Genomic DNA, 25,529 nt, shown 5'->3' on the forward strand with positions numbered 1-25,529 from the left:
CACCACGGCAGCAGCGTTGGAAGCGGGTGATGCCTCCCTTGGAGGCTGGATCTGTGGCCACACCTTGTCTCCTGGTTGGGTCTGTCCTGTCGTCTAGCACGGGATGCTCTGAACACCAGTGGCTTTGCATGCGCTTGTGGAGTGGCTTACAAGCACGGCAACACAGTAACAGCCCTCCCTTGTTCTTTGCCCCAGAATCTGTAATACAGTAATAAGAACCACCACCAGATGTTGTTAGGAGGATGTTCGAGGAGCTAACAATATGCTTACATGTGTCAACAAATAACTGTGCCACATGCTTGCAGGGTTATTCACATGTAACATTTTAAGAGGGTTCAGTCTGCATACGCAGTAATTGAATGTGCAAATCATCAAGTTGTACACAAACTTGGCCCTGTGTAGAGACATAGTGTACCTGTGCTCAGTACAAGGTGTCACGTGAACAAGCCTGTATTCAAGAGTGTTTCACGTGTATGATCTGGTCGTTTTGACAACAATCCTGCATGGTCAAATTAGAATTGTTATATGATATCTCTGAATTGCAGTTGGGGGTGAGAGGGTAGCGCTGTAGCGCTGCAGCACAGAGGGACTTAGTCGCTTCATGTCAGACGCGATCTTCGAACAGAGGACTTCAGCTCCCTCTATCAAGAGATACACTGCCTCCGCACGTGGAGGCTCAGCTTCGGAGATCGTGCCTAACACCCTGGACCGATAGTATGTCCTCTAATGACCCCTCCTTCTCAGAGAGTAGCAGCTCTGGAGTGACCACTCGTGTCCCCCTCCGGCGATTTCCAGCCTCTCCAGAGAGACCACGGCGCCGGCCAGTTATTTCCTTACAAGGCCGGGCCCGAGCGCTGCTTTAAGGGAGACGGGCGAGGAGGGTGGAGTGAGCCAGCGCGCCAGGCGTGGAGGCGGGAGGCGGGTCGCGGGTCGCTCTGCGTGGCTGGCTGCCTTGGTGGGCCGGGAAGGGGCTGCCGGTCTCTGGCATGGGCTGACTTCGTACGGCGCTCCCGCCTCTCTGCCAGCAGGTAGGATGGAGGGCAGCCATCGGGGGGGGGGGGGCTGCAGGCTTGGCGGAGGGCAGGGCAGGGAGAAGCCAGTTCCCTCGCCCGCGTGAGTGGGCTGTGTGGGGGCTGTTTGCGCGCGCGCGCGCAGCCCACTCACGCCGCCCCCGCGAGTCGCACGCAGCGCCGGTCTGGGAAGCGCGCAGGATGCGGACGCCGAAGGAATGCAAACGACGGCGGATTGCGGCGGAAGAAGCGCGCGCGCTGCTGGTGGTTCTGGCAGCGGAGGATCGGGCGCGGGTGTGAAACGAGGAGAGGTAGGGCAGGGCGCCGGGAAGCCGCGCGGGAGCGGGCAGGGCTCGGTGGGGCAGGCGGGGGTTGCGCGCGCGCTCGGAGCGCGCACAGCCCTGCGGGTTGCCTCACTCGCGCCCCGGCCGTGTTCCGCGCCGGCCGGCCGGCTCTCTCGTGGCGAGGCGCGAGGCTGGAGCGTCTTGTTTCCGCGGCGAGTCAAGAGCCCAGCCGGGGGTCCTGCGGGGAGGGGGCGGTGGGCGCCCAAGAAGCCCCGGGCGGGTGTGCAAGGGACAGGGATCCCCCTAGGTGGGCAGGAGAGCGCCAGCGAAGAAAGTTTTATGCACCCATGCATCGGATCTAACCTAGAACTCTGGCTCTCGACGGGTAAATGATGGGCGTCTTAAATTTGCTGCAGGCAGTCGAGGGGTGTCGAATTTGTCGGGTCTGTTTTGATCGGGTGAAGCTCCCCAAATCGTTCTTCTTTGCTGAGTCCCCAAACAGGAGGATCTACCATTTGCTGAAGTGTGTGTGTGTGTGTGTGTGTGTGTGTGTGTGTGTGTCTGTGTGAGTGAATATGTAAGGTTTCATTGAGCTGTTTTTGTTGTCGCTGAACACATGCGAGACTTGCCTGTTGTGCTTCTGGAGTAAAGGCTCGTGCTATGCTGTTTCTCTGCTTGCTGCACCAAGCTGGCTAGTCGTCCAAGCTTGTATTAGTCCACCAACAGGTTCTTTTCTGTCTCTCCACTCCTCGTCTGAACCCTTTTTATCCATCCATCAGTTTGTCCAGCCATTTTCTGGATTCTTTCAGCCCCCACACTTTCCCCTCCCCATGACATGCTCTTGTGCTGCCTCTGTAAAAATGCCTTTCCTCTTCATCATTTTCAATCTTCATCAATATTGTGTACCAACTCTTGTCCCTCCATTCATATCTATGCATCACATCCAGATCTCCACCCTTTGCACACACTCCCCTCCCATGCCTCCATCCATATCCATTCATGCCTATTTATATCCCTTCATATCCATCTATGCAGTCTCAGGTCTGACTGTCACAAAATGAGACAGTACACACACACGTCCACATTTCTGTTGTATGCAAACACATGTTATTTACACTACAGATTGAAGTGTACCTCCAATGTACATGCAGATTTTCAAAATGTCATGTTTTGACCCACATGCAATCATATTCATGCAGTGTTTGATAATGCACCTGCATCTCCCTTGCATTGCAATCTTCACATATACACAGGGGTACACATACCCCTAAACATTTTGTGAATCCAAGCTTGGCCTCATTGAGGGGCAGTATTTCAATAGGAGTAGGAAAATGAGAGTACCGCTTAAACATTTTTTTAAAAAAGAAAAAAAGCACGGCAGCCCCCAGTTCCACACACATCATTTGGGACTTCATGCACATGTTGCTAGCTCACTGTGATCATAATATAATGCATGATTTATGCAAACATTATGCTTTCCACTCAAATTTCCCAGTATGTGGGCAACATTCATTGCATGCCAAACATTACATGTCACCCAGCATATACCGCCATCATTCATTAAAAAAACAAGAGCAGTTGAAAAGAGTCACCCCCCCCCCATCAGACCCATTGGTCTTCACATGCAGATCCAATGCACATTCAGTCCCAGACAATGTAATTGAGTGTTTTATAACAACCACAATACTCAGGTAAACAAGGGGAGAATGTGGTATAATTATGGACAGAATATCGGATGGAGGGGAAAGACCTGCTGTTAATCTCAATGAGTGGCCTTGGGCAATTTATTTTCAGCATTTACTGAAAGTTAATCCTCACAGGCTTGTTGTGCAGATAAAAGGGGGTAACGATCCCAGCTATGCTGCCCTAAGATCCTTGAAGGAAGATACAAATGTGACAGTTAAATAAGAACAGTTTGCTAACGCACACATATGCGCGCACACACCCGCCTCCTTAAACACCCTGGTTGGCAACACAGTCCCTGATTTAAACATTCTCTTCTGTACACATATTTCAGCACAATTGCTGTGTTGGCACATGGTACCTGAGGCACAAAATCCACATCCTTCCTAATTCTGCCCCCCCCTCTAATACACACAAGGGACGCGGGTGGCGCTGTGGGTTGAACCACAGAGCCTAGGGCTTGCCGATCAGAAGGTCGGCGGTTCGAATCCCCGTGACGGGGTGAGCTCCCGTTGCTCGGTCCCAGCTCCAGCTACAGCGGGAAGGTAAACAGCGTTTTCGTGTGCTGCTCTGGTTCGCCAGAAGTGGCTTTGTCTTGCTGGCCACATGACCTGGAAGCTGTACGCCAGCTCCCTTGGCCAATAATGCGAGATGAGCGTCGCAACCCCAGAGTCGGTCACGACTGGACCTAACGGTCAGGCAGGGGTCCCTTTACCTTTACTAATACACACACACACACACACACACACACAGAGAGAGAGAGAGAGAGAGAGAGAGAGAGAGAGAGAGAGAGAGAGTCTAAAAAGGGGAAAGGTGATACATATTCCCACTCACTGTGCAGGCACCCATGCGGATTTGATGGCAGCAGCAGCAGATTTTTGAAACAATAGTTAAGAACACCCTGTTCATTCTGGCTGGTGATAGGTGAGGGGTTGTGGAGGGGCGAGGGACGTCTGTACCACAAAGACCTCTGGCAGGGGGAGCAGTGGCCTGAGGTCTTTGTGCTACCGGACAGTTTGCAGGCCACCTACACCCCCTCCCAGGCCAGCATTAGGTTCTGTGAGAGAACTAGGATACCCATGGTTAGGGGTGGAAGGCTAGCTTTGTCCTCCCCCCCCCTCAGTGTGACACTTCCCCTCACTTCTATCAGTGGTTTCCCCTTACTTCTATCAGTGGTATACTTGGGGATGTTGAGTGTTCCTTGCCTCTTAGTGACTCCAACCAGCAGATCTGTAATCGGTACAGCTGCTGCCCAAATCCCATCAGATTTCCTTATTGAAATTGCCCTATCTGCAGCTGCCATTCCTGCCCCCCCAATAAAACACATCTGGGCACCCCTGTGGTGTCACATCCCCAGTCTGGTTTTTGTCCCCACTTGCAGAACTGCTATTTTAAACCCTGAACAATCTCTGCCTATTAATAAAGAAAATATCTGTGCTGGCCCTGAGAATCAAGCTTACCCTTTCATTGCCTTGGCCCATCTACTGTAATTGGTTCTGTTTTTTGGTCAACACAATGCCAGGTCTGGGGCTGGCTTTTTTCAAGCCCCAATTGTAATGTCAGCCTCCACACTCCTACGTTTTTTATTTCTTCAGTAAATTTTTCTGCCACCACTCAGGGGAACACTCTCTCAAAGTGGCTTATAAGAATAATTAAAATAATATTAGTTTAATACTACTACTACTACTACTACTACTACTACTACTAATAATAATAATAATAAACAATACTAAATAAACAATAAATAAACAATACTAAATAAACAATAAACAAAACTAAAAACAGCTGCAGTTTAAAAGGCCAGCAAAACACTTTTTGTAAAACTCACGATGGAAACAGATCATTTTTAAAGGATATTTAAAAGTCATACGGGTGTGGTATTTTATGTTCCTTTTGTCTTACTTTTTCTTCTTCTTTGGTTTATTTTGTGGTTAAGTATGTGTATCTTATTGTTTTGTTTGTTTGTTTGTTTGTTTGTAAGTACGTCTAAATAAAATGTTTAATTAAAAAAATTAAAATAAAAGTTAACAAAGACTTCCTCTGAGAGATAGTTTCAGAGATAGGGGGCCACCACGGAAAAGGCCCTGTCTGTAGGCTGGGAAGTGGGGCCTCTGAGGCTTATCTTAAGGTTTGAGCAGGTTCATATGGACTGCTGGGGAAGTTGATGCTACTCTCTGCCATCTGCAACCCTGGTTTGGATGTTTGTTGGTTCAGTCAGGGAAGTGTAGGCACAGTTACACTCCCACCCCAAGCCTGTCCTACCACCAAGCAGCCAACATAGGCAGTTGGATGTTTGGAGGAATTGAGGTTGGCGGAGTGAGAGACAGACAGCTGGGATCTATGGGCCTCTTCGTCTCAATGCAACTTGCACAGGCAAACTTCCCGCTGGATTGCAAATTAAGGGTAGGATGAGGGGGCCCTGTCTTTTCAGTTGCCCTCTTCGAACACCCCAGGTGTGTTGGGTTGCCCTGACTATGTGCCTGCTTTTCTGCACAATCCAAAATGTGTAGTGATTTTCTTTGGCAGAGGAAAGGGGCAACCCACATATTCTTCTTGGGATTTTTCAATGTTTTAAACCACATCTATGCCCCATATCCCGTCTGTTCCCAGGCATTGGGGCAGACGACACAAATGAGAAACCATCCTGAGCCCTAGCAGAGATGACACTTTTTAGAAATAAAAAAGTACAGGTAGTAAAGGCAAGGGGAAAAGAGATCTCCTGGATGTATATTTTATACATTACTGTTGACCACCATGACCAAATTCTATCTTCTTGATAGCTCTTCTGTTCCTTAGGCAGGGGTCTGGGTGCTGGAGGTATATTTTTGCCAATCTGTCCCCATAAAAGTGGCCAGATTCTGTAACAAAGTTGGCACCCTCTAGCAGCTACTGCTTCACAGTTAAGGGGGGCGTGCATTGCAACACACACACACACACACACACACACACACACACACACACGTGTATAATATGCAGAGTCCTACAAGTGAGCAGTGGTCTACAAGTGTGGAGATGAAACTTTGTTCATGTAGTAACATTTTCTCTGTCTCTTATCACTTAAGCAAAAATTACCTCTTGAAACTACAGGCAAACCACATACCTGGATTCCTTTATTTTTAGTTGGCGAACCTTTTAGGTGGCTGCGGCACAGCTCCTGTTCATTTCAATGGGGTTCATTTCAAGGGTTTTTAAGCACCCACCATTATTTGACCCAAACTCAACTTCTCTCCTTCTGGAAATTAATAAAAGGAAACCATCTTTCCAAATACTTACTGTACATAATTTTTGTCTGCCATTTCCTGTACATAATCTGTCTTCATCTTTTTGCATAGCTATTATTTTATTTTCAATTATCTTCTGCTGCTGTTGCCTCATACTGCAACTAGATATAGCTGCTGCTAGTAGAATTCTCATTTTCTACTTCTGCATAACCCTTCATATTTATGAGAGGAGGGGGAAGCAGGGGTCCTATATTGACACAATACTTGGTTTTTCTTTGTTCAGGTCTTTAGCCTAGGGGGGTTTCCAGCTGGCCCCTGGAAGAAACAGCGCCCAGCAGTTTAACAGTCTGCACTTTAACAGTCATGAGATCTGAAGAAATGAGCAAGCAATGCTTTTCACAGCATATTACTTGTTGATGTCTGCAGGAACTAGTAGCACAGGTGCAAGGGCAAATAAGGAAGTTGACAACCCTGGCTTTATGTGGCCTGTTGCTACACAGTGATGGGGGAGAAGAGACTATAAACTCTTCAGGGTGAAATGGCTATTCTCTCTCCCCCCCCTTTTGCTTATGTGACCATAACAGTGGTTGAATGGCCTCCTAAATAGCCAGGAGATGAATCCCAAACACAATCAGCATTCTTTTTGTGTTGGTCATTACAAGAAAGAAAGAAAGAAAGAAAGAAAGAAAGAAAGAAAGAAAGAAAGAAAGAAAGAAAGAAAGAAAGAAAGAAAGAAAGAAAGAAAGAAAGAACTTCACATAAAATGTGCATATACTAATTTATATATGTATGTGCAAATTTGGAAATAATTATGACATTAGAAATGAAAATATAATAAATATCACCATAGTGGGGAAGACTTGTGGGCCTTCTCCATCTGCTTTCCAGGGCCTGCAGATGGACAACGTCAAGGCCTTCTCCCTACACTCTCTTCTAAGGGCCCTTTGTCTTTAAACCACCTGGACCAGAAAGGTGTTCAAGTGGAGGACACCTTCAAATATAGAGGCCTGTTCTCTGAAAGCTTTTCAAATAGGGGATGGTCTTCTGTAAAGTGAAGGGACCCAGGTGGCGCTGTGGGTTAAACCACAGAGTCTTGGGCTTGCTGATCAGAAGGTCGGGGGTTCGAATCCCTGCAATGGGGTGAGCTCCCGTTGCTCGGTCCCAGCTCCTGCCCACCTAGCAGTTCGAAAGCACATCAAAGTGCAAGTAGATAAATAGGGACCGCTCCGGCGGGAAGGTAAACGGCGTTTCCGTGTGCTGCTCTAGTTCGCCAGAAGCAGCTTTGTCATGCTGGCCACATGACCCGGAAGCTGTCTGCGGACAAACGCCGGCTCCCTTGGCCTATAGAGCGAGATGAGCACCGCAACCCCAGAGTCGGACACGACTGGACCTGATGGTCAGGGGCCCCTTTACCTTTACCTTCTGTAAAGTAGGACACATGAACACCCTATTTATATACTCTGGCCTCCTAAACCAGACTAACCACAACTGCCAGCAGTGAAGGAATATCAGGGATTACTTACGCAGACCCCTTCCTTACCCCATAGATGCATAATGTGCTGTTGGTCTTCTGCTTGGATCCGAAACTGCTTGCACTCTTGAGGAGTGGTGTGTGTGTGTGTGTGTGTGTGTGTGTGTGTGTGTTTGTGACTCCTCTTCTGACATTTCCAGAAATTCTTCCTTATGTATCAACCTAGAGGGCCCTTCAAGGGGGTTAGACTAGATGACCCTTGGGATCCCTTCCAACTCTACAGTTCTATGATTCCCCCGTGGATTCCATGCCGGGCACCAGGTCAGGGCTAGGCATGATGGGACCCAGAAACTGCTCTGCTGCTAATCAGGTTGGACCAAAACCTTTCGCTGAATGAGGCAAAGCAGCAAATGGCAACACACACCCATAAGCCAAGAGGCATATAGGACCCAAGCAGCAGCGGAGCTAGCCGCTCGGGCATCCGGAGGCGGGGCAATCTGCCCCGGGGGGATTTTGTCACCCTCCTCTGGGATGACACTGGGGGCATACCGCCCCCCCTTCCTACGCCCCTGGACCCAAAGCAGACTATTTTTGCACCCGAGGGAGAGAAATCTCACAAGTGCCAATACGCCAATCAATTAAATTAATTAAAACAAAAATAGCAATTTGCTGCCCTTCCATGGTACCCAAAACCAGCTGCTTGAGATGGCTGCTTCGCTTTGTCTAATGGTAGGGCCAGCAGTGGATTTTGGGGCACCATTAAGGATTGCAGAGTGGGAGGCAGCTGGTTCTCTTCCATGGATTCCAAGTGCCCAATGTTGCCTGGGAGAACTCCCATCTCGTTCATTTCAGAAAAGCTTGAACAGAGAACTTCTGAGTGGACCATATCCAAATTAATACATCTGTATGTGGAGCAGGGGAGCTGTTTGGATTTTCTTCCACAGGCATCAAAGTGTCTTGACCTGGCTCTGCATTGGGGCCTACATTCGACAAATGTTTTATATCTCATGACAGAGGAATGATCTCTGAAGTTTCCGGTCCAAGAAGCCGTGGGAATGAGCTGACCCCATTCCAGTGATCTGTTTTGTGTGTGTGTTCCTCCCAACATCTCTGGGCCTAGCTATTTCTGCGCTGCCCGTCTGCAGCCGTCCGCAATGCCGCTCGTGAAAGGCTGGAAGAAAAAGGTTGAGGACATCACCAGCGTCTACGACATCAAAGAGAAGCTGGGCACGTGAGTGAACCAAGAATGGCTAATGGAAGACCTGTGTGGGGCACTATGGGCCATGTGGGTTCTGCCAACGACAGCCAATTGGGAACTGAAGCTTCCTGGCACTTGCCATTCCTTGATTTTAAAGCTCCCCTTTGTTTCCCATGTTCTGAGCTGCCCCTTCTCTGCTGCTACAGCAGACTTCCTGAACCTGGTGCCCTCCAGAACTTTTGGACCACAAATCCCATCAGCCCCAGACGGCAAAGTAACGTCCTCTCTTCCTCCCACCCACCTTAACATCATTATTTTCTCCCTCTGCTCCCAGCCCAATCCCTGGCCAACTGATCTGAACCTACATGGCTTCTCTCATGGGGATAAACTTTGGTTTTGCTCTGCCATTCCCCAAAGCCCTTCTCCTTGACTTCAGTTGACAAATCAGTACTCATTTTAAACGTTGTCAACATAAGTAAAAATTAGCCTTTCCCATGGGTAGTGGTGCCCTTAGGTAATTTTAGATTTCAGACCTCATGGTCTTAAGGGTGGAGCTATTAGGATGGGTAAGGCATACCACTTATTTTGGAATTTTTTAAGGCAGCTCTGCTGTGTTTGGGCACCCTCCTGTCATTCTGCCGAGCAAAGCCCTGTAAGGCTGCCCCCAAATCCTGTCCTGATGGCCCCACTGGGCACAGGGGTGGCTGTGTGCTATGCTAGCAGCTCACACCTTACCTTCCTAGTTCCAAGCCCAACACGATGCCACTCTCAACCTGCACTTCTCTTAGCCCCCTGGTCCTGCCCCATCTCCTCTGCTGCTCTACTAGCAGTTGGACACCTGCTCCCCACTGCAGGGTGTCTCTTTCTGCAGAGACACCCCAGGAATGGCGCAGCCTGATGCACTTCATTTGCATGCTGCCATCCTATTGGCTGAACTGAGGGGGGGGGGCTCTCTGACGTGTATGGGACAATAATAGACCAAGAGTCCAGGGAATCGGAAGAGGGGGGGTGAGAGCAGCCACAGAGTTACCGTATTCTGCCTGAGCAGGGGAAGTCGCAGGCCTGGGTCCACACATGCATACTCATCAGCTGTTTTCTCTGTAGCATCCAGTGATTGTGAGTGAACTTGCATGTGATGTCAGTTGAGAAACCCTTTTGCTGGAGGCAGCTCACACATTTATCTAAGGACCATCGGATCATGAAACGTGTGAATCTGGTCCCGATGGGGTGAAGAAACAGGAGCACTTGCAAAAAAGTTATTCCCCTTGTGCATTTTGGAAACACTTGGGTCATTTGCCCTACTAAAAGGAACCCACATCTGATTTAACTTAGTAGTGAAATTCTTAACCGGGAGCTGTTTTTGCTGTTGTTCCCAGCACCAGTATGATGCAAGCTATGGGAACAAACGAACGCTAAGGGCTTCCCGTGAGAAAGCGAGAGAGACAATCTGTGACATTTAAAAGCTGATTCACTATTTTGCATCTTTTAAGGCTGGAATCCTGTAACCACTTTGCTGGGAATAATTCTCACTGAGCCAACTCAGCGAAACTCACTTCTGGGTAAACATGCAAATAGGATTGTGTTGTCAAGGGCTATAGCAGCTGTTTTGATTATCCCACCATCCCCGGCCAGACCATAATGGCTGCCTGCCTCTTTAGTGAAAATATTATAGCCAGTGGTGCAGTTAGGTAAATTTAGACTCTGGATTTTATGTTTTTATGAGGGACACCTTTTTAGGGTAAAGCGTGCCACACGGGAAAACAGCTCTGTGGCATTGAGGGAGGGGTGGCTTTATTCTGCCTCTCTCTGATCCTCCTGCTGAACCTTTTCTGACAGAGGGGCCTTTTCAGAGGTGGTCTTGGCACAGGAGCATGGATCCCAACGCCTTGTAGCTCTCAAATGTATTCCGAAGAAAGCGTTGCGGGGCAAGGAAGCAGCAGTGGAGAATGAAATCGCTGTTCTCAAAAAGTAAGTAAATGTGTGTGTGTGTGTGTGTGTGTGTGTGTGTGTGTGTGTGTGTGTGTAGAGATAGTAAGGTAAAGGTAAAGGGACCCCTGACCATTAGGTCCAGTCGTGACAGACTCTGGGGTTGCGCGCTCATCTCGCATTATTGGCCGAGGGAGCCGGCGTACAGCTTCCAGGTCATGTGGCCAGCATGACAAAGCTGCTTCTGGCAAACCAGAGCAGCACATGGAAACACCGTTTACCTTCCTGCTGTAGCGGTTCCTATTTATCTACTTGCATTTTGACGTGCTTTCGAACTGCTAGGTTGGCAGGAGCTGGGACCAAGCAACGGGAGCTCATCCCGTCGCAGGGATTCGAACCGCCGACCTTCTGATCAGCAAGCCCTAGGCTCTGTGGTTAAACCACAGCGCCACCTGGGTCCCTGTGTGGAGATAGTATCTAGATATATTTATGTTCCTTCCAGAATATAAAATGCATCCTCAAAATCGGCTTTCATTACCGGGGTTCAACTCTCTTCAAACAATGGTGATATTGTTGGTTTTATCATGTGCCTCAAAGCATGTACAGAGAACCTTTCCCTGAGTGACAAAAGTCTAGTCCCTACAGATCCCTACAGATCTGGGTCGGATAATGTGGCTTTCAGTTAGACTTTTAACCCACCCCCCGCCCCAGCATTTCCTCTGCACTGGGTCTCTTGGTTTTTGAGCAACTAACCACAGGTTCAACATCTTGCAGTATTGTTTATAAACTGCATTTATTTCTTCACTTTCCTCCAAGGAGCTCAGGTTCTCCCCCCCCCCTCCATCCCAGGTGGGTTAGGCTGAGAGGTAGTGAGAGGCCAAGGTCGCCTCGCTCACTTTGTGGCTGAGTGGGGATTGAATTAGGGTCTAGCTTGTCACGCAAGCTAAATCCGTTGAAATTTCCTCTTCTACACTCATGTTAAAGATTCAGGGGGAGCCCTTTCCTCTTTGGCATCTGAGCTACCCTAATTTGAATTTGGGTCTCCCCAGTCCAAATCCAGCACTCACCACAGCACTCTCAAGCCTTGCATGTAGACACTTGACTGTATTATGTTCTAGACACACAGCCAGGCGAGAATCCAGGGTTTTCTGACTCCTGCCCACTCCTCCATCTCTTAGTTTCTGTTTAATCTCTCTGGCATTGCAGGATTCAGCATGAGAACATTGTGGCTCTGGAGGACATTTATGAGAGCCCCACTCACCTGTACCTGACCATGCAGCTGTGAGTAGAAGTCCCTTGTGCTATTCATTTGGGTCTTGTTGGGGGTGTCCCCAGAGTGCCTTGGAGATGGCTGGCCCTTTCTGAATTGGCTGGGAGTGGCAGGTGTGACACTGGGTTAGGTAGTTCAAGGGCTACAGGTATTTAGTTCTGCTGCAGATGAGAGCTAAGGGGATAAGGCCAGGGCTTGACGAGAGACCTGACGACGGGAGAGAGGAAGTGCTGTGTTGGAGGATCTCAGCCCATTGAGATTGCTTAAACCAGGCATGTCCAAAGTCCGTTTCGGGGGCCTAATCCGGCCCACCGGTCAATTTAATCTGGCCCCCGTGGTAGTAATAAAAAAAAAGCTTTAAAATTTTGGGGTAAAATCCTAAAACAAAGCCCAACAACATTGGTCAGCCCTCATGCATGTTCACTTCATCAAATCTGGCCCTCTTTGGAAAAAGTTTGGGCACCCCTGGCTTAAGCGTATCAGAATATACCAGTCTTGACTCTTGGTATTGGGGAAAAGCAGGCAAACTCTGCAAAAGAAACTATTACAGAAGGTAATTTTTACAGGGGGAGTTGGATGATAGAACCCCTGGATCTGGGCTGGCCCAAGACATTCTGTTGCCTTATATAAAAGACAAGATCACTTATCTCCCTCTCAATCCGTGCATTTCATGTACAAGAGTTAACTGGACCGGCAGTTTAATATCTGGGCACCACCTGCACTGCACATTTAAAGCCATATCATGCTACTTTGAGCAGTCATGGCTCCCCCCCCAAAAAATCCTGGGAACGGTAGTTTGTTAAGGGTGCCGAGTGTTGTTAGGAGGCCCCCCATCTCCCTCACAGAGCTATAACTCCCAATATGGTTTAACAATCAATCCCTCTTCCCAAGAAACTCAGGGAATTGCAGTTTTGTGAGGGGAACAGGGGCCTCCTGCTTTAAATGTAAATGGGGCCTGGAGGTAAGCCACCTGTCTCTGGTTTGCAGTGTGACAGGAGGAGAGCTCTTTGACCGCATCATTGAGCGGGGCTACTACACCGAAAAGGATGCCAGCCAGCTCATCCGGCAGGTGCTAGAGGCAGTGAACTACCTGCACGATCTGGGCATTGTTCATCGGGATCTCAAGGTGAGAGCACAGAGGGCCCTGGGATGGTCTGGGGCAGGAGTGGGGGTGCTATAAATGATGTCAGGTGTGGGGTAGGTGAGCATGTGGTCTCTTGGGTGCCAGGTGAAGACATTTTAATCTTCTCAGGCTTTGAAACTGAATTTTTTTTCATCCGCTTAGTTTTAAACCTGTTGTGTATAGCTAGTGACGTTGTGTATTTTCTGTGTTGTTTTATTCTCTGCTGCTGTTTTGCTTTCTGTCCTTTTGCTGTCTTTTAAAGTGTTATTGTTTGCAACCAGCCCAGAGAGCATGGCTGTTGGGTGGAATTCAAATGCTGCTAATAAATGAATAAAGCAGGGAGGGAGGAAAGGCTACAGTTGCTGCTCACACTTCCATAGGAATTCCTTTTCACTCCGGGGGGGGGGGGGGAGCTTCAGAACTTGTGAGCCACCAAGCTGAATGCAGCACATGAGCCACGTACACCAGCCGGCCACCTCACATTCCTCCCCACCATTTTCTGCAGCTGCGGGTGAACTGCAAAAATGGGAGGTTTGTTGGAGAACTTGGATGGACCTGCACTTGGCTTGATAGGCCTGTGCAAGTTGTGCATTTAGTGGGTTAGAGTAGCAGGTGGCGCGAGGGGCCTCTGTTATTTCTCCAGCTGATGGAGAAATAAGTTGAGTGGGGTCAGTCCTTGGTTCGCATGCTAGTTAGGTTTAGTGGCAAACACCAGACTTAGATGGAGGACATTCAAATCCCTCCTCACCCATGAAGCCCATTGGCTGAACACTTGGTACAACTGCCTCATGTTTTGCTTGAAGCATCTAATATTTGTAGATAAAATTGTAGAGTTGGAAGGGATCCCAAGGGTCATCTAGTCCAACCCCCTGCAATGCAGGGATCTCAACTGAAGCATCCCTCACAGATGGCCATCCAACCTCTGCTAAAAAACCTCCAAGGAAGGAGAGTCCTCCACAACCTTCTGTTCCACTGTCAAACAGCTTTTGCCACCAGAAAGTTCTTTCTGGAATCTTCTTTCCTGTACAGTGGTGCCTCGCTTAACGAATGCCCTGCTTAACGAAATTTCCGCTTAACGAAAGGATTTTTCGAGCGGAGGTTGCCTCGCTAGACGAATTCATTTTACGAAAAATTTGTCTAGCGAATCACGGTTTTCCATAGGAATGCATTGAAATTCAATTAATGCGTTCCTATGGGCATTTTTTTTTAAAAAAAAATTCAATGCATTCCTATGGGATTCGCTAGATGAATTTTTCGCTATAAGAAAAGACCCGTGGAACGAATTAAATTCATCTAGCGAGGCACCACTGTAACTTGAATACATTGGTTTGTGTCCTACCCTCTGGAGCAGGAGAAACAAGTTTGCGGGTGTCATTAAAGGAGCTGGCAAAGAGGCCCCTTCAAGGACTGGCTGGCTACAGAGTTCATGGGGGATTCAGTAGTGCAGGGCAGCCCAGGGAGCTTGATGGAAGTGCCTGTCAGCTGATGACGGGCACTGACTTCAAGCTATGGTTTTTTGCTGGGTTCGGGTTGGCTGGGGAACTTTGCAGTGAAACTGATCCCAGTTGGTTTGCTCTCACCAGCTGACTGGTGGTAACAAGAAGCCTCTTTAGCCCATGTACAATTGGAAGTGTACTTTAAGGCTCCCAGTTGTGCACTGGGAGCCATGTGTCCAGTTGCCCGTCATCACCTGGCATCAGATGTTATGCCTGGTGTGAAGCCGCTGGCCATGGTTTGGGGAAAAGGGCTCTCAGGCCAAAGCAGGCCAGCGGGATGAACGTTAGTCAGCCATGTTTTACTATTTTGTTTGTCGCCTTGGGCTCCTTTGGAAGGAAGGTGTGTCTGTCTGTCAGTCCATCAGTTGGGTTGCTTAGGGGAAAGGAGAAACAGAACGAATGTACAGGTAACCCCATTCTGTGCTACACCCCAAACAGCCTGAAAACCTCCTCTATGCTACTCCGTTTGAAGATGCCAAGATTATGATTACAGACTTTGGGCTGTCCAAGATTGAGGCTGATGGGATCATGTCCACAGCTTGTGGTACCCCTGGCTATGTGGGTGAGTGTGGCACGGGGGGAGGTGATTCTCAGCATTGTAAGCCGAGTGGGAGCAGTAAGATGGAGGGTGACTCTGCCACCAAAAGAGGAAATCCACCTGCTTTCTAGGGCAGATAATATACAGATGGATGCCTGAAGTATGGATGTTGTGAGGTTTGTGGAGGGATTGAGGTAACAAAGTATAAATAAGCAAAACACTGTTCCATTGGCAGAGCTTCCAAAAATACTGCCCATGTGTGTAGACATAATCTTGAGGTGAAGAATTCTCTATGCTAAAAAAAAAGGGGGGGGGAGCCATGATAACCTGAATTCTACAATCTATATTAAATTATATACTATTCACTGAGGATATTGCAAGCAACAATTACAGGGCACGGAGGCTGTACCCCTGGCCAGTGGCATAGTGTGGGGTGCCAGGGGTGCTGTTGCCCCGGGCACACAATCAGGTGGGGACACGAACAAAGCTCCCCCTCCGCAGATATCTCTGTTGCGCCCTCGTGCCCCATCCCTGCCTGGCACATGAGCGCCTGCCCAGAGGCAGTGGGGGCTAAGGTGCATTGAGGATGCCCTCCGCGCCCCAGCCCCACACTTGCCTGCCACGCGTGCGCACCCACCCACCCCAGCCGCTGGCAAACAGTGCTACGCCACTGCCCCTGGCAATCTTACACCCATGGCTTTTGAATCTTTGCCGGTCATTAGGTTTACACTTCCATGCATGTTTTTTTTTTATAAGTATGCATGCTGCTGCCTTTTAATTAATTACCAGACAAAAGCTGAGGTTTCCAGGTGGCAAATTTGGAGGCATTTCTGTGCCCCTAAAGAATGTCGGCATACGCACAACCCTGTTTTGTAATCCCTCAGATTCTCCCAACTGGAGTGGGTGGGTTGGAGGCAACCTAGCTAAGGCCGCTCGCCCTTAATTGTGCAGGGTTGCAGTGCTACATGAACACACAGGGGTGAATTGTGAACAGGTACAGTCACTTGGCAGCAGGCAGGCAATGTTCTTGGATATTGCTTACAGGGTGAAAGGCTGCTCTGAATTTCTGGAGAGGTGCCTGGGCTCAGAACTGGGCGGGGTGGCAGGGAGAGCCCTGCTGTCTGTCATGGAAGGAAGCTCCGCCCCTTAATTCTAACTGTGCATTTGCTCAGAGAAAATAATTCCGTATGCACTCAGGGGTAACGTTATTTGTACAGAAGAGGGAGCGTAGCCACAAATGGGAGGGTTCTACTAGGTTAGAGGAAGCGGGGGCTGCAAGAACAACAGCACCTTTCAAGAAACATTTTGTGGGAGGGCGGGCCCTGTGTGTGCTGCTACACTGTCAGCCAGGGATGCACAACCTGCAGCCCTCCAGATGTTGTTGGACTACAATGCCCATCATCCCTGATCACTGGCTATGCTGGCTGGGGCCAATGGCAGTTGTAGTCCAGAAACCTCTGGAGGGCTGCAGGCTGTGCCCCCCTGCTACAAGAGGTGGAATTGAAGACGGGGCACACATCAAAGCACCATGCCCTCCCCTCACTGTTGCCCATTGTGTCCTCTACAGCCCCTGAGATACTGGAGCAGAAACCGTACGGAAAAGCCGTGGACTCCTGGGCGCTTGGCGTCATCTCCTACATCTTGTGTGTATCTTTCTCTGTCTTCTCCCCTGGACAATCTCTTGCATGTAACCACGGGTAGCGGCCTCCGTGCATGCCTTTGATTCAGTGCCTTTTGCTGCCCCCTGCAGGCTTTGCGGTTATCCCCCTTTCTATGATGAGAACGACTCGGAGCTTTTCAACCAGATTCTGAAAGCTGAGTATGAGTTTGATTCCCCATACTGGGATGATATCTCTGAGTCAGGTGAGTAGAAGCGGGAGGAGGTCCTGGGGGGGGGCATAGGGAGGGCTACCTATAGAGTCGCTACTAATACGCAACCAAAAGAAGAGAGAAAAAACATCCTCCAAAAAAAAGAACAAACACTCATTTATGAAAACAGAGAAATAATTAGCATAATTTACATAGAAACACAACACAGCCAACCTTGCTCAGTCCAGGGAGGTATTTGTGGGAATGTTAGGGATGTGGATTAGGATATATTATTAGACAGATCCTATCCAAACTTGTGTTAGCAAGCTTCCAATATCAGCAGAGTGACATTCCCCTTTTGTGCGCAGCAAAGCGTGTGCGCTCAGGTTTGCTAAAAACTTTATACTTCAATATTGTACTTCCTGGCAAAGTCCCCTTTGTCCCTCTTAAAAGAAATACACAACACAGTGTTTATAAAATAAGATAGAGTTTACTTACAGTTTCATCCTGAGTTAACAGCATAATCTCAGAAAGGCAGGCTTACGTAGAAAAGTTACAAATATATACATGTGGAGACTACTTAGTAAGGTAAGGCTCCATTTGGTCTCACTCTTGGCAGCAGGCCAAGAGGGAGAACCATCCTAACTGTAGATTCTCTGGAGATGTGTTCCCATCGGAGGAGAAAAGGCTAAGAGAGAGAATGGCTGCTGGCTAGGGGCTTTTGTCCCAGCTAATCCATCTCATCTGCATATCTGGGGGAACAGGAACTTAGTCAGGTGTCCCTCCAGGTGAGTTCCTGTTAGTGGACACTCTAGGAACTGTTGTGACTTGTCTGCCCCAGTGTTCCATCCCACAGTATTGCCCAAACCAGATGTTAATAACTCATCTTATATTGTTGCGAGGTTTACCAAAATAATAAATCCCTCATGTTTTAACTACAGTCTTTATGGGAAATTAGATACAAGACAAACAGAGGGCCATCTTGTAGGATCTCTCGTCTGAGTCACCACAGAGATTTATCTGAGCTGTTACTTTAAAGCTGCAAGAGTCCTGCCTATGTGGGTGTTTCAGTCCAGACTATTTATATATTATGACAACACAGCAGCTAGTCAAAAAGCAGCAGCATAAATCTTGGGGCTATTAAACTTGGAACCCCCAGGAGGCTTCACAGTAAGAAAATGAGGAGGATGATAGTATTGCATTTGGTGAAAGGGTTTCCATGCCAAGCAGAAAAGCAAAGCCTCGCCGTGGAATTTGGGTGCATTGCAAGGCAGTGGGGGCTGGCAGACCCCGGCCGTGGTGTGACAACTAGGCACGACCAGTGGACAGCTGCAAGATACCACACGGAACTGTTAAGAAAAAAGGAAAAATGAAGGCAGGAATGAAATAGTTATGAAGGAAAAATAAAAGCATGAGAGGGGAGTGGGGCAGTACGAAAATACTTTTAAGCTGAGCTTGAAATAATTGCTCTCAGCAGAAAGTCACAGGGGATGTACTGACTGAATGAAGTTGTCTGAGCACCCCAAACATTTGCAGCTGCATGTGGTTTTGAAAGCGGGATTAACTGTGACCCTACCTGCCCGTAGCCTTATGAGTACAGATGATCATGAATGCACAATAAAAAGGACAGCTGGAGGTGTCCATAGAATGGTGATCTACATAAAGGAAATGTCTCAGTGGATAATTCTTTTAGGAAGCTTTCCACTTCAGGCAAGATCGTAGCAGATTGTGAAAACCATCTTACTTTGGCCAGCTTTCCTCTGCATTCAGTTTAGGGCGTGTGATAAATTTTACTTCAACGAGTTTATTTTGTTAGAGACTTCTTAGGAGACCCCAAATGGAAGAATTTTGTTTACTGTATTAGAAAGACATTGGATAGGAAACAGTATACGGTACATTTGACTCACTGCATGCCCCAAATAGTAAACAAAAACAATTCATAATCAAAATGCTTAAGAAATTGATTAAGTTCTCAAAAGCGGAGGTAATATTGGCCAGAAGCCTAAATTGAAGTTTATTATATGGTTAGAAGAAATAAAAATAGAAATATTGTAAACAAATGAAACGCTGGAAAAAACCCACCCAATTGCAGTAATATAACTTGTTGTGGGGAAAGACGTGGGTGGAATCTTTCTTCCTTAAGTGGTGGATTTCTGTATGGAGTGGGAGGTTTGTATGGAAGAGCATTACAATAACTGTCTGAAGTGGTAAACATGTAGACGCAGGGCTACTATGTCACTGAGAACTAGGGCTCCATCTTAACAGGCAGCTTTTCAGATAATTGGCAGTTGTTGTCCATTACCAACAACAAAAGGGAACAGCATCACTATTGCTCCCTGCACTTTTCCTCAGCCTACCACATTAACCAACAAAATGTTTAATTGTATAATGATTGATATTTAATAAAAACTTAAAAAAACAAAAACAAAATACAAAATGGTGGTTCAGCAACCAAGAAAGGGAGTGCAGCCATGCCAAGGGCTTTAGGCAACAACCTTTGGATTAAATCATGAAGCTTGCCCCTTTGTTTCCACACAGCCAAAGATTTTATCCGACACCTTCTAGAAAGGGACCCGGAGAAGCGATTCACCTGTGAACAGGCCCTGCAGCATCCCTGGTAAGTCCCACCTGTCAGGGGGGGGGGGTCGGTCTGCAAAGGTCTTGGTGGAAAGGGGAAGGAAATAATTTTGCCCACTGCTGACATTTCTGTTTGTCCCAAAACATTGTGTGGCGAAGAAGAGTTTGGGGGAATACGAAAAAGATACATACATAATACTGCGTTAGAACAATACAGTGTTTTGTTTCATGAGCCAAGCTGCCTCCATTTTTGGTGTTCCCATATTATCAGCAACGTCTTTGGGAAAGGGAAATATGGTGTGGAGGGGGGCACTCCAATCCTTCCATGCTTGCTCTTTCTCCTCCTCTCTAAATTCTCCGTTCTCGTGGCTTTTCTGCCAATGGACTAAAAATGCATTTTGGGCTGGGGAGGGGCCAGCTGGTAAGGGAATTTGAAGTGAAGAGCAGCGGGAAGAAGGTTAAGCACTTCCTCTTCCACTCAGACTGTTCCTTGCCAAGCATTTCTTTTCTTCAAAACACTGGTGAGGCTCCACTAGATCAATTTGATTGTAACAGGAAGGAAAACAATAGATTGCACTTCTGTAGCACACATGCTGGGTTCCGCCCAACTTTTGGGGGTCGGGTGCATGTGTGACATCACATGGCGGAGGAGGCTGACCGGCACCTGTTGCAGCCATGGGGAGGCCCAGTGGGGCCTTGAATTTTTTTTTGGGGGGGGCCTTGGCCCCAGCCCCAGATGGCGCCCCTGTTCTGTGTATTGCTTTGATTCCACAACCTTCTGTATTCTATTGGAGCTTAGGCCTCACCTGCAGGCCTAGTATTGAGTACTTTAATTCAGTACTTTAAGTCAGTGGTTCCCAACAGGTGGTCCGGGGACCCCCAGGGGTCTGCGAGCTATGCCAGAGGGGTCCTCAAGATCCTATTAGAATAAAAAATATATTAAATATATTTCGTATGATAACAGATTTTTTGTTTTGGCCGCTTCCTGCATGAGCAGAGTCTAGCGCAAAACTAGAATTAGATAGAGGCAGTAGTTCTGCTGTATGCCGCAAGGACTACAAGAAACTTGGAGATAAGGCAATGAAAAAGATCCTTCCATTTGCAACCACATATCGGTGTGAGCAAGCATTTTCTTCCATGTGTTTCATGAAAAACAAATATAGGAATCGGCTCGACATGCGGTCGGATTTCAGAGTGAAAGTTTCAAGTTTGGAACCTAATATTTCAGAAATAATGGACTCAAAGGACAGATTTAACTCATCTCATTAAGAACTGAAAATTAAAACTAACTGTATACTGATGGAGTACTCTGTTGTAACTGTAAAAAACGTATAAATATAAAATATAAAAAGACTCTTAATTTGGCTCTCACTTTTTAATTTTAGGATTAGGAATTAATGGGGGTCCTTGTCACAATAGCGGCTCGATGAGGGGTCCTCGAGAAAATTTTGTTGGGAACCCCTGCTTTAAGTGGTCTCTGAAAATTGTTCTGTCTGGAATGAAATAGGCAGCAAGATTACACCCCAAAGCCTCATGATAAATCCTACTTTTCTGCTCTGCAATAGGGGAAGCCTCCATCTCTTTCACAGTTTATATGTGTACGTTAAACCATAGTGAGACACCAGGGCACCAAGATTTCCACATGCAAATATGAAGTGGCCAGAAAGCGAGCTGCGCATCAGCTGAACTAGACCAGTCCCAGAACGGTGATGACACCAAAGCAAAATAATCTAACAAATGATAATTACCCTGCCTGTTATGTATTTCAGGATCTCCGGGGACACGGCTTTGGAGAAAGATATTCATGGCTCTGTGTGTGAGCAGATCCAGAAAAACTTTGCTCGCAGTCAATGGAAGGTAAAGAGGAATGTTTAACTTTAACCCAAGGTGGAGAAGGGTTTGCACTCTTTCTGCAGTGCTTAATTTAAAGGAAGTTGTTCTAGGGTCCCTGCAAAGCTCTGCTCCACACCTGATATCAGGTGTAGGATGGGGTTTTTTTGTGACATGGCCAGAATGAACTTGTGGGCCTCATTAAGAGCGTGGCCTGCAATAATAATAATAATAATAATAATAATAATAATAATAATAATAATAGTAATAATTTGTTATAACAGGATAAAACTTCAAACATTAAAAACCTCCCTATACAGGGCTGCCTTCAGATGTCTTCTAAAAGTTGTATAGTTATTTATCTCCTTGGCATCTGACGGGAGGGCTTTTCACAGAGCGGTCCCCACTACCAAGTCCCCCAACCACTGCAGGAGAGTTCCCCCTGCTAATTTCTGCAGACCAAGCTGTTGCTTCAGGCCAGGCAGTTTTCTGTTAAGCTGGCATCCTTATTCACACTTCCATTCTTACAGCGAGCATTCAATGCCACATCCTTCTTGCGCCACATCACCAAGCATGGACCTGGTGCGGAGGGCGAGGAAATTGGAGAGGCCACTTCTGGAGCACATCGTGGGAAATGGTGACCAGAGAGGTGTGTGTGTGAGATAGAAGAGCATTTTGCCAGCCAGGGGCTGCTGGGGGAGGGAGGGCAGATCTCTCACTTATTTCTGCTCACTGCCCTGGACTCCTTAACAGTCGCTGGATATGCAGAAATTAAGCAAAGGCCACTTAGCATGGAAGCTAAGCAAGCGAGGCCTTTCCTTTTATTTCTGCTTCTCAGTATTCTTTTAAAAGCACCGGGGCAGGGATGTAATTGGAAGTTGTGGAGAGGGACTAAGCCTGAGAGCCATACTCCCGAGATCGCCCCTGCCACTCTCTGCCCGCTTGGCCTGCATTTTGCAACGGAGCGTCAGGGGGAGATGAGTCGAAGGGCATCATGCAGAAGGGGGTGGAGTCTCCTTCCTCGGAGGTTTTTAAGGTGATGGCCGTCTGTCAGGGATTCTTTAGCTGCGATTCCTGCATTGCAGGGGGTTGGACTAGATGACCCTCGTGGTCCCTCCCCACTCTAGGATTCTGTGGAAAATGTTTTAATGGGTACATTAGGTTTTTCTGCTTCCTGCTCATTGGTTATGTGGCAGGATTAGAGCCTGGGAGGGGGAAATGAGGTGGGGGAATGGCTGTGGCAGTAATGCGAACTGCTGCAGGAGGGATCCACTAGGGCACAGCGAGAGAGAGAGAGAGAGGGAGAGAGAGAGAGAGAGAGAGAGATTTGGTTCACTCTACAGGCTACTCTCTGAGAGTGACTGCTCCTAGGGACTGCTAGCAACCCAGCCTAGTCCTGGCTGCCATGTTCCATTATTGCAAGCACACTGCACAAGGAAACCTAGTAGCTGGGACTAAGGCATGGACAGCATACAGAAATAGGCTGCAGGGCAAATAGCAATGGGAAGGAGGGGAAGTCTCAGTGGGTGCAAGAGGGTCTTATCCAGGACCAGGGCTCCAGAAGATGGGGCTGCTTTGTCCTAGGAATCTTGAAAGGGCAGGGACTTATTCACAGAAACGGCCTGTCTTTAACCCATTTCTTGCCTTCCGCAGGTGCCTGAAGAGCCTGGGCCGCTGCCCTTTGCATGAGCTACCCTCCTGCATGCGGCTTCACAGCCATGACGCTGCGCCAGCGCCCTCACCCAAGAGGTGGGCGTGCCCTTTCATTTCCTGCTCCCCCTTCCGGGGACATCTCTGCCCTGAGGGGCCCAGGAGTCACGTCAAGTCAGCCACTGTCCAGCCTGCTTTTAGCAGGGTTTGAAGTTGCCCTGCTGCCTGGGACCAAAACCCACCTCCCCCCTTAAGGCTGGTGAAGCCATCACAACCCTGCTGTGTTACTCACCCACTTTCTTTCATGTTGGCTATAGAGCCAACAGCGAGAGCCCTGGATGGCTTGGGGTGTGTGTGGAAATGCTGTGTTGGTGGAGGGGTTAAAAAGACACCCTTCCCTATAACCCATTGGGGAGATTCCAAGATGGATTTGAGACTCTTTCTCCTCCCCTCGAGAGTTAACAACATGGTAGCTGCCGAGCAGAGAAGATCCGGTGGAGCAGAAGGACCCCACAGTAGCTGTGTGGGAATAGTGGAATGGGAAATAGTAAAAAGGCAGCCGCCAGCAGAGCGGAAGGTAGCAGGAATCCCAGATCTGAGATAGGCAGGTGCCATTTGATAGACATTGGGGGGACCTTGGGAGTTGGGCTCCAGAAGTTGAAGACAGACGTAACATTTTAAAGACCGATGCTGGTGGTTTGTAGCAGCCTCACTGTCTCCAAACTAATGTCACGGGGTGCACATTTTGGGGGTGGGGGTGGGGATTCTGTAGGGTTTTTTTAAAGCATGGTTCAGTTTGAACCAGGGAGAAGTCAGCTGTGATGAGCACCAATTTGCAAGTACCCAGGGTATCTCCAACTCACACCTCCACATTCTGAAGCAGTTTTGCAGCCATTTAAAAAAAAGCAAGACCTTGAGGTTGTGTTTCCTTTTTTTAAGTTGAAGGAAGGACCCATCTAAGCCTCAGCACATGGGCAGTGCTGCCACAAGTAACAAAACCGAAGAGGCAGGCAGGTCTGCTTCATGTACAAGGCCATGGGGCAAGGATGTGGGCTTGACACATTGCCTCGCAGTAGGAAGCCACTGGCCGGTCGGGCATTTGACTTGTTGCACCACGAGTTGCTAAGCTGGCGCTGCCCTGTGGGGCAAAAGCCCACCCTGAGAATGCTACGTCTGTCTTTACGTCGTGCTGATTAGTGTTTTGTTTTTTCAGTCGGGCCAGTTAGACAAGGTGTTGGCAGAATTCTAGGGAAAGAGAGAGCCAGCTGGGACCAGTCAGGAGCAGCCGAGGCCTGCTGCATTCATCAGGTGCTCTGCTTTTATGTTCACAGATCCCTCGCTACTTGCCCCTCTCCCCAGGGAAGACCTGGGCTCCATAGGCCCGTTCTGCAGCACCCACTCCGAAATAAAGTTGCTTCTCTGAGTGCAGCTCAGGGATGCCCCACATGGCGGGGGGGGGGACGGGCTATCCCCTAATCTTCCCAAAAAGATATTGGTGGGGAAAGCAGGGGGGTCAGCAAGGTCAGTTGCCCCTCTCCTCTGTTCCACACCCTCCACCACCTGCCCTTGTATTGCTGTCAGACTGAACATTTGCTTTGCTGTGTTGCTCAGAGCTGGAGATTGTTCTTGTGGTTCTTGTGGGGACTGGTGGGGGGTTGTTTCTGTCGTGCTTCCCCTCCCCACACGTGTCAATAAATGAAAACTGTTACACCAAATGGGAATGGTCATTATTTCTTCTCCTCCATCCACAGGTTATAGAATGTTGCCCTCCCACAGAATCAGTGGCGCTGCTCCACATATTATTTCCCTGACTTGTTGCTACCAAATAATGAGAACAGTTCTCTTCCACAAATTCAAACTGAGGGGCTGAACTGAACGTTGCCCTCCCACTTCCCAGTTTGTGCTCCTGGTGAATTATATTGCTAGGCTAGAAGCCCCCGTCTTTCTGCTACCATGTTTCTCCGAAAATAAGACACCGTCTTACATTTCATAGAATCATAGAGTTGGAAGAGACCACAAGGGCCATCCAGTCCAACCCCCTGCCAAGCAGGAAACACCATCAAAGCATTCTTGACATATGCCTGTCAAGCATCTGCTTAAAGACCTCCAAAGAAGGAGACTCCACCACACTCCTTGGTAGCAAATTCCACTGCCAAACAGCTCTTACTGTCAGGAAGTTCTTCCTAATGTTTAGGTGAAATCTTCTTTCTTGAAGTTTGAATCCATTGCTCCGTGTCCGCTTCTCTGGAGCAGCAGAAAACAATCTTTCTCCCTCCTCCATATGACATCCTTTCATATATTTGAACATGGCTATCATATCACCCCTTAACCTTCTCTTCTCCAGGCTAAACATACCCAGCTCCCTAAGCCGTTCCTCATAAGGCATCGTTTCCAGACCTTTGACCATTTTGGTTGCCCTCTTCTGGACACGTTCCAGCTTGTC

At 48.1% G+C, this 25,529-nt stretch overlaps 1 protein-coding gene across 2 annotated transcripts; it reads left to right on the forward strand.

The window, feature by feature from the left end:
- Window positions 1–890: 890 nt before the first annotated feature.
- Window positions 891–24,801, forward strand: PNCK (pregnancy up-regulated nonubiquitous CaM kinase). Of its 2 annotated transcripts, none has more exons than XM_035097044.2 (12): window positions 891–1,028; window positions 8,684–8,900; window positions 10,704–10,835; window positions 12,000–12,074; window positions 13,051–13,189; window positions 15,121–15,244; window positions 16,788–16,863; window positions 16,971–17,083; window positions 19,568–19,646; window positions 21,376–21,463; window positions 21,967–22,085; window positions 23,090–24,801. In XM_035097044.2, the coding sequence occupies exons 2-11, from the start codon at window positions 8,824–8,826 to the stop codon at window positions 22,075–22,077; spliced, it is 1,014 nt and encodes a 337-aa protein (XP_034952935.1). In that variant the 5' UTR covers window positions 891–1,028; window positions 8,684–8,823; the 3' UTR covers window positions 22,078–22,085; window positions 23,090–24,801. The 2 variants fall into 2 exon arrangements, with proteins under 2 accessions (XP_034952935.1, XP_034952936.1); XM_035097045.2 differs by lacking the exon at window positions 891–1,028 and adding an exon at window positions 1,151–1,321.
- Window positions 24,802–25,529: the final 728 nt, after the last annotated feature.

The sequence above is a fragment of the Zootoca vivipara genome, chromosome 16, assembly GCF_963506605.1.
Source record: "Zootoca vivipara chromosome 16, rZooViv1.1, whole genome shotgun sequence".
NCBI classification, from domain to species: domain Eukaryota; kingdom Metazoa; phylum Chordata; class Lepidosauria; order Squamata; family Lacertidae; genus Zootoca; species Zootoca vivipara.

Excerpts from the sequence above, each read along its gene's own strand:
- PNCK (XM_035097044.2), top strand. The coding sequence starts at position 8,824 with ATGCCGCTCGTGAAAGGCTGGAAGAAAAAGGTTGAGGACATCACCAGC. Across the intron at positions 8,901-10,703 it reads ATCAAAGAGAAGCTGGGCAC|AGGGGCCTTTTCAGAGGTGG; the intron begins GTGAGTGAACCA and ends CTTTTCTGACAG. Across the intron at positions 17,084-19,567 it reads GGATGATATCTCTGAGTCAG|CCAAAGATTTTATCCGACAC; the intron begins GTGAGTAGAAGC and ends GTTTCCACACAG.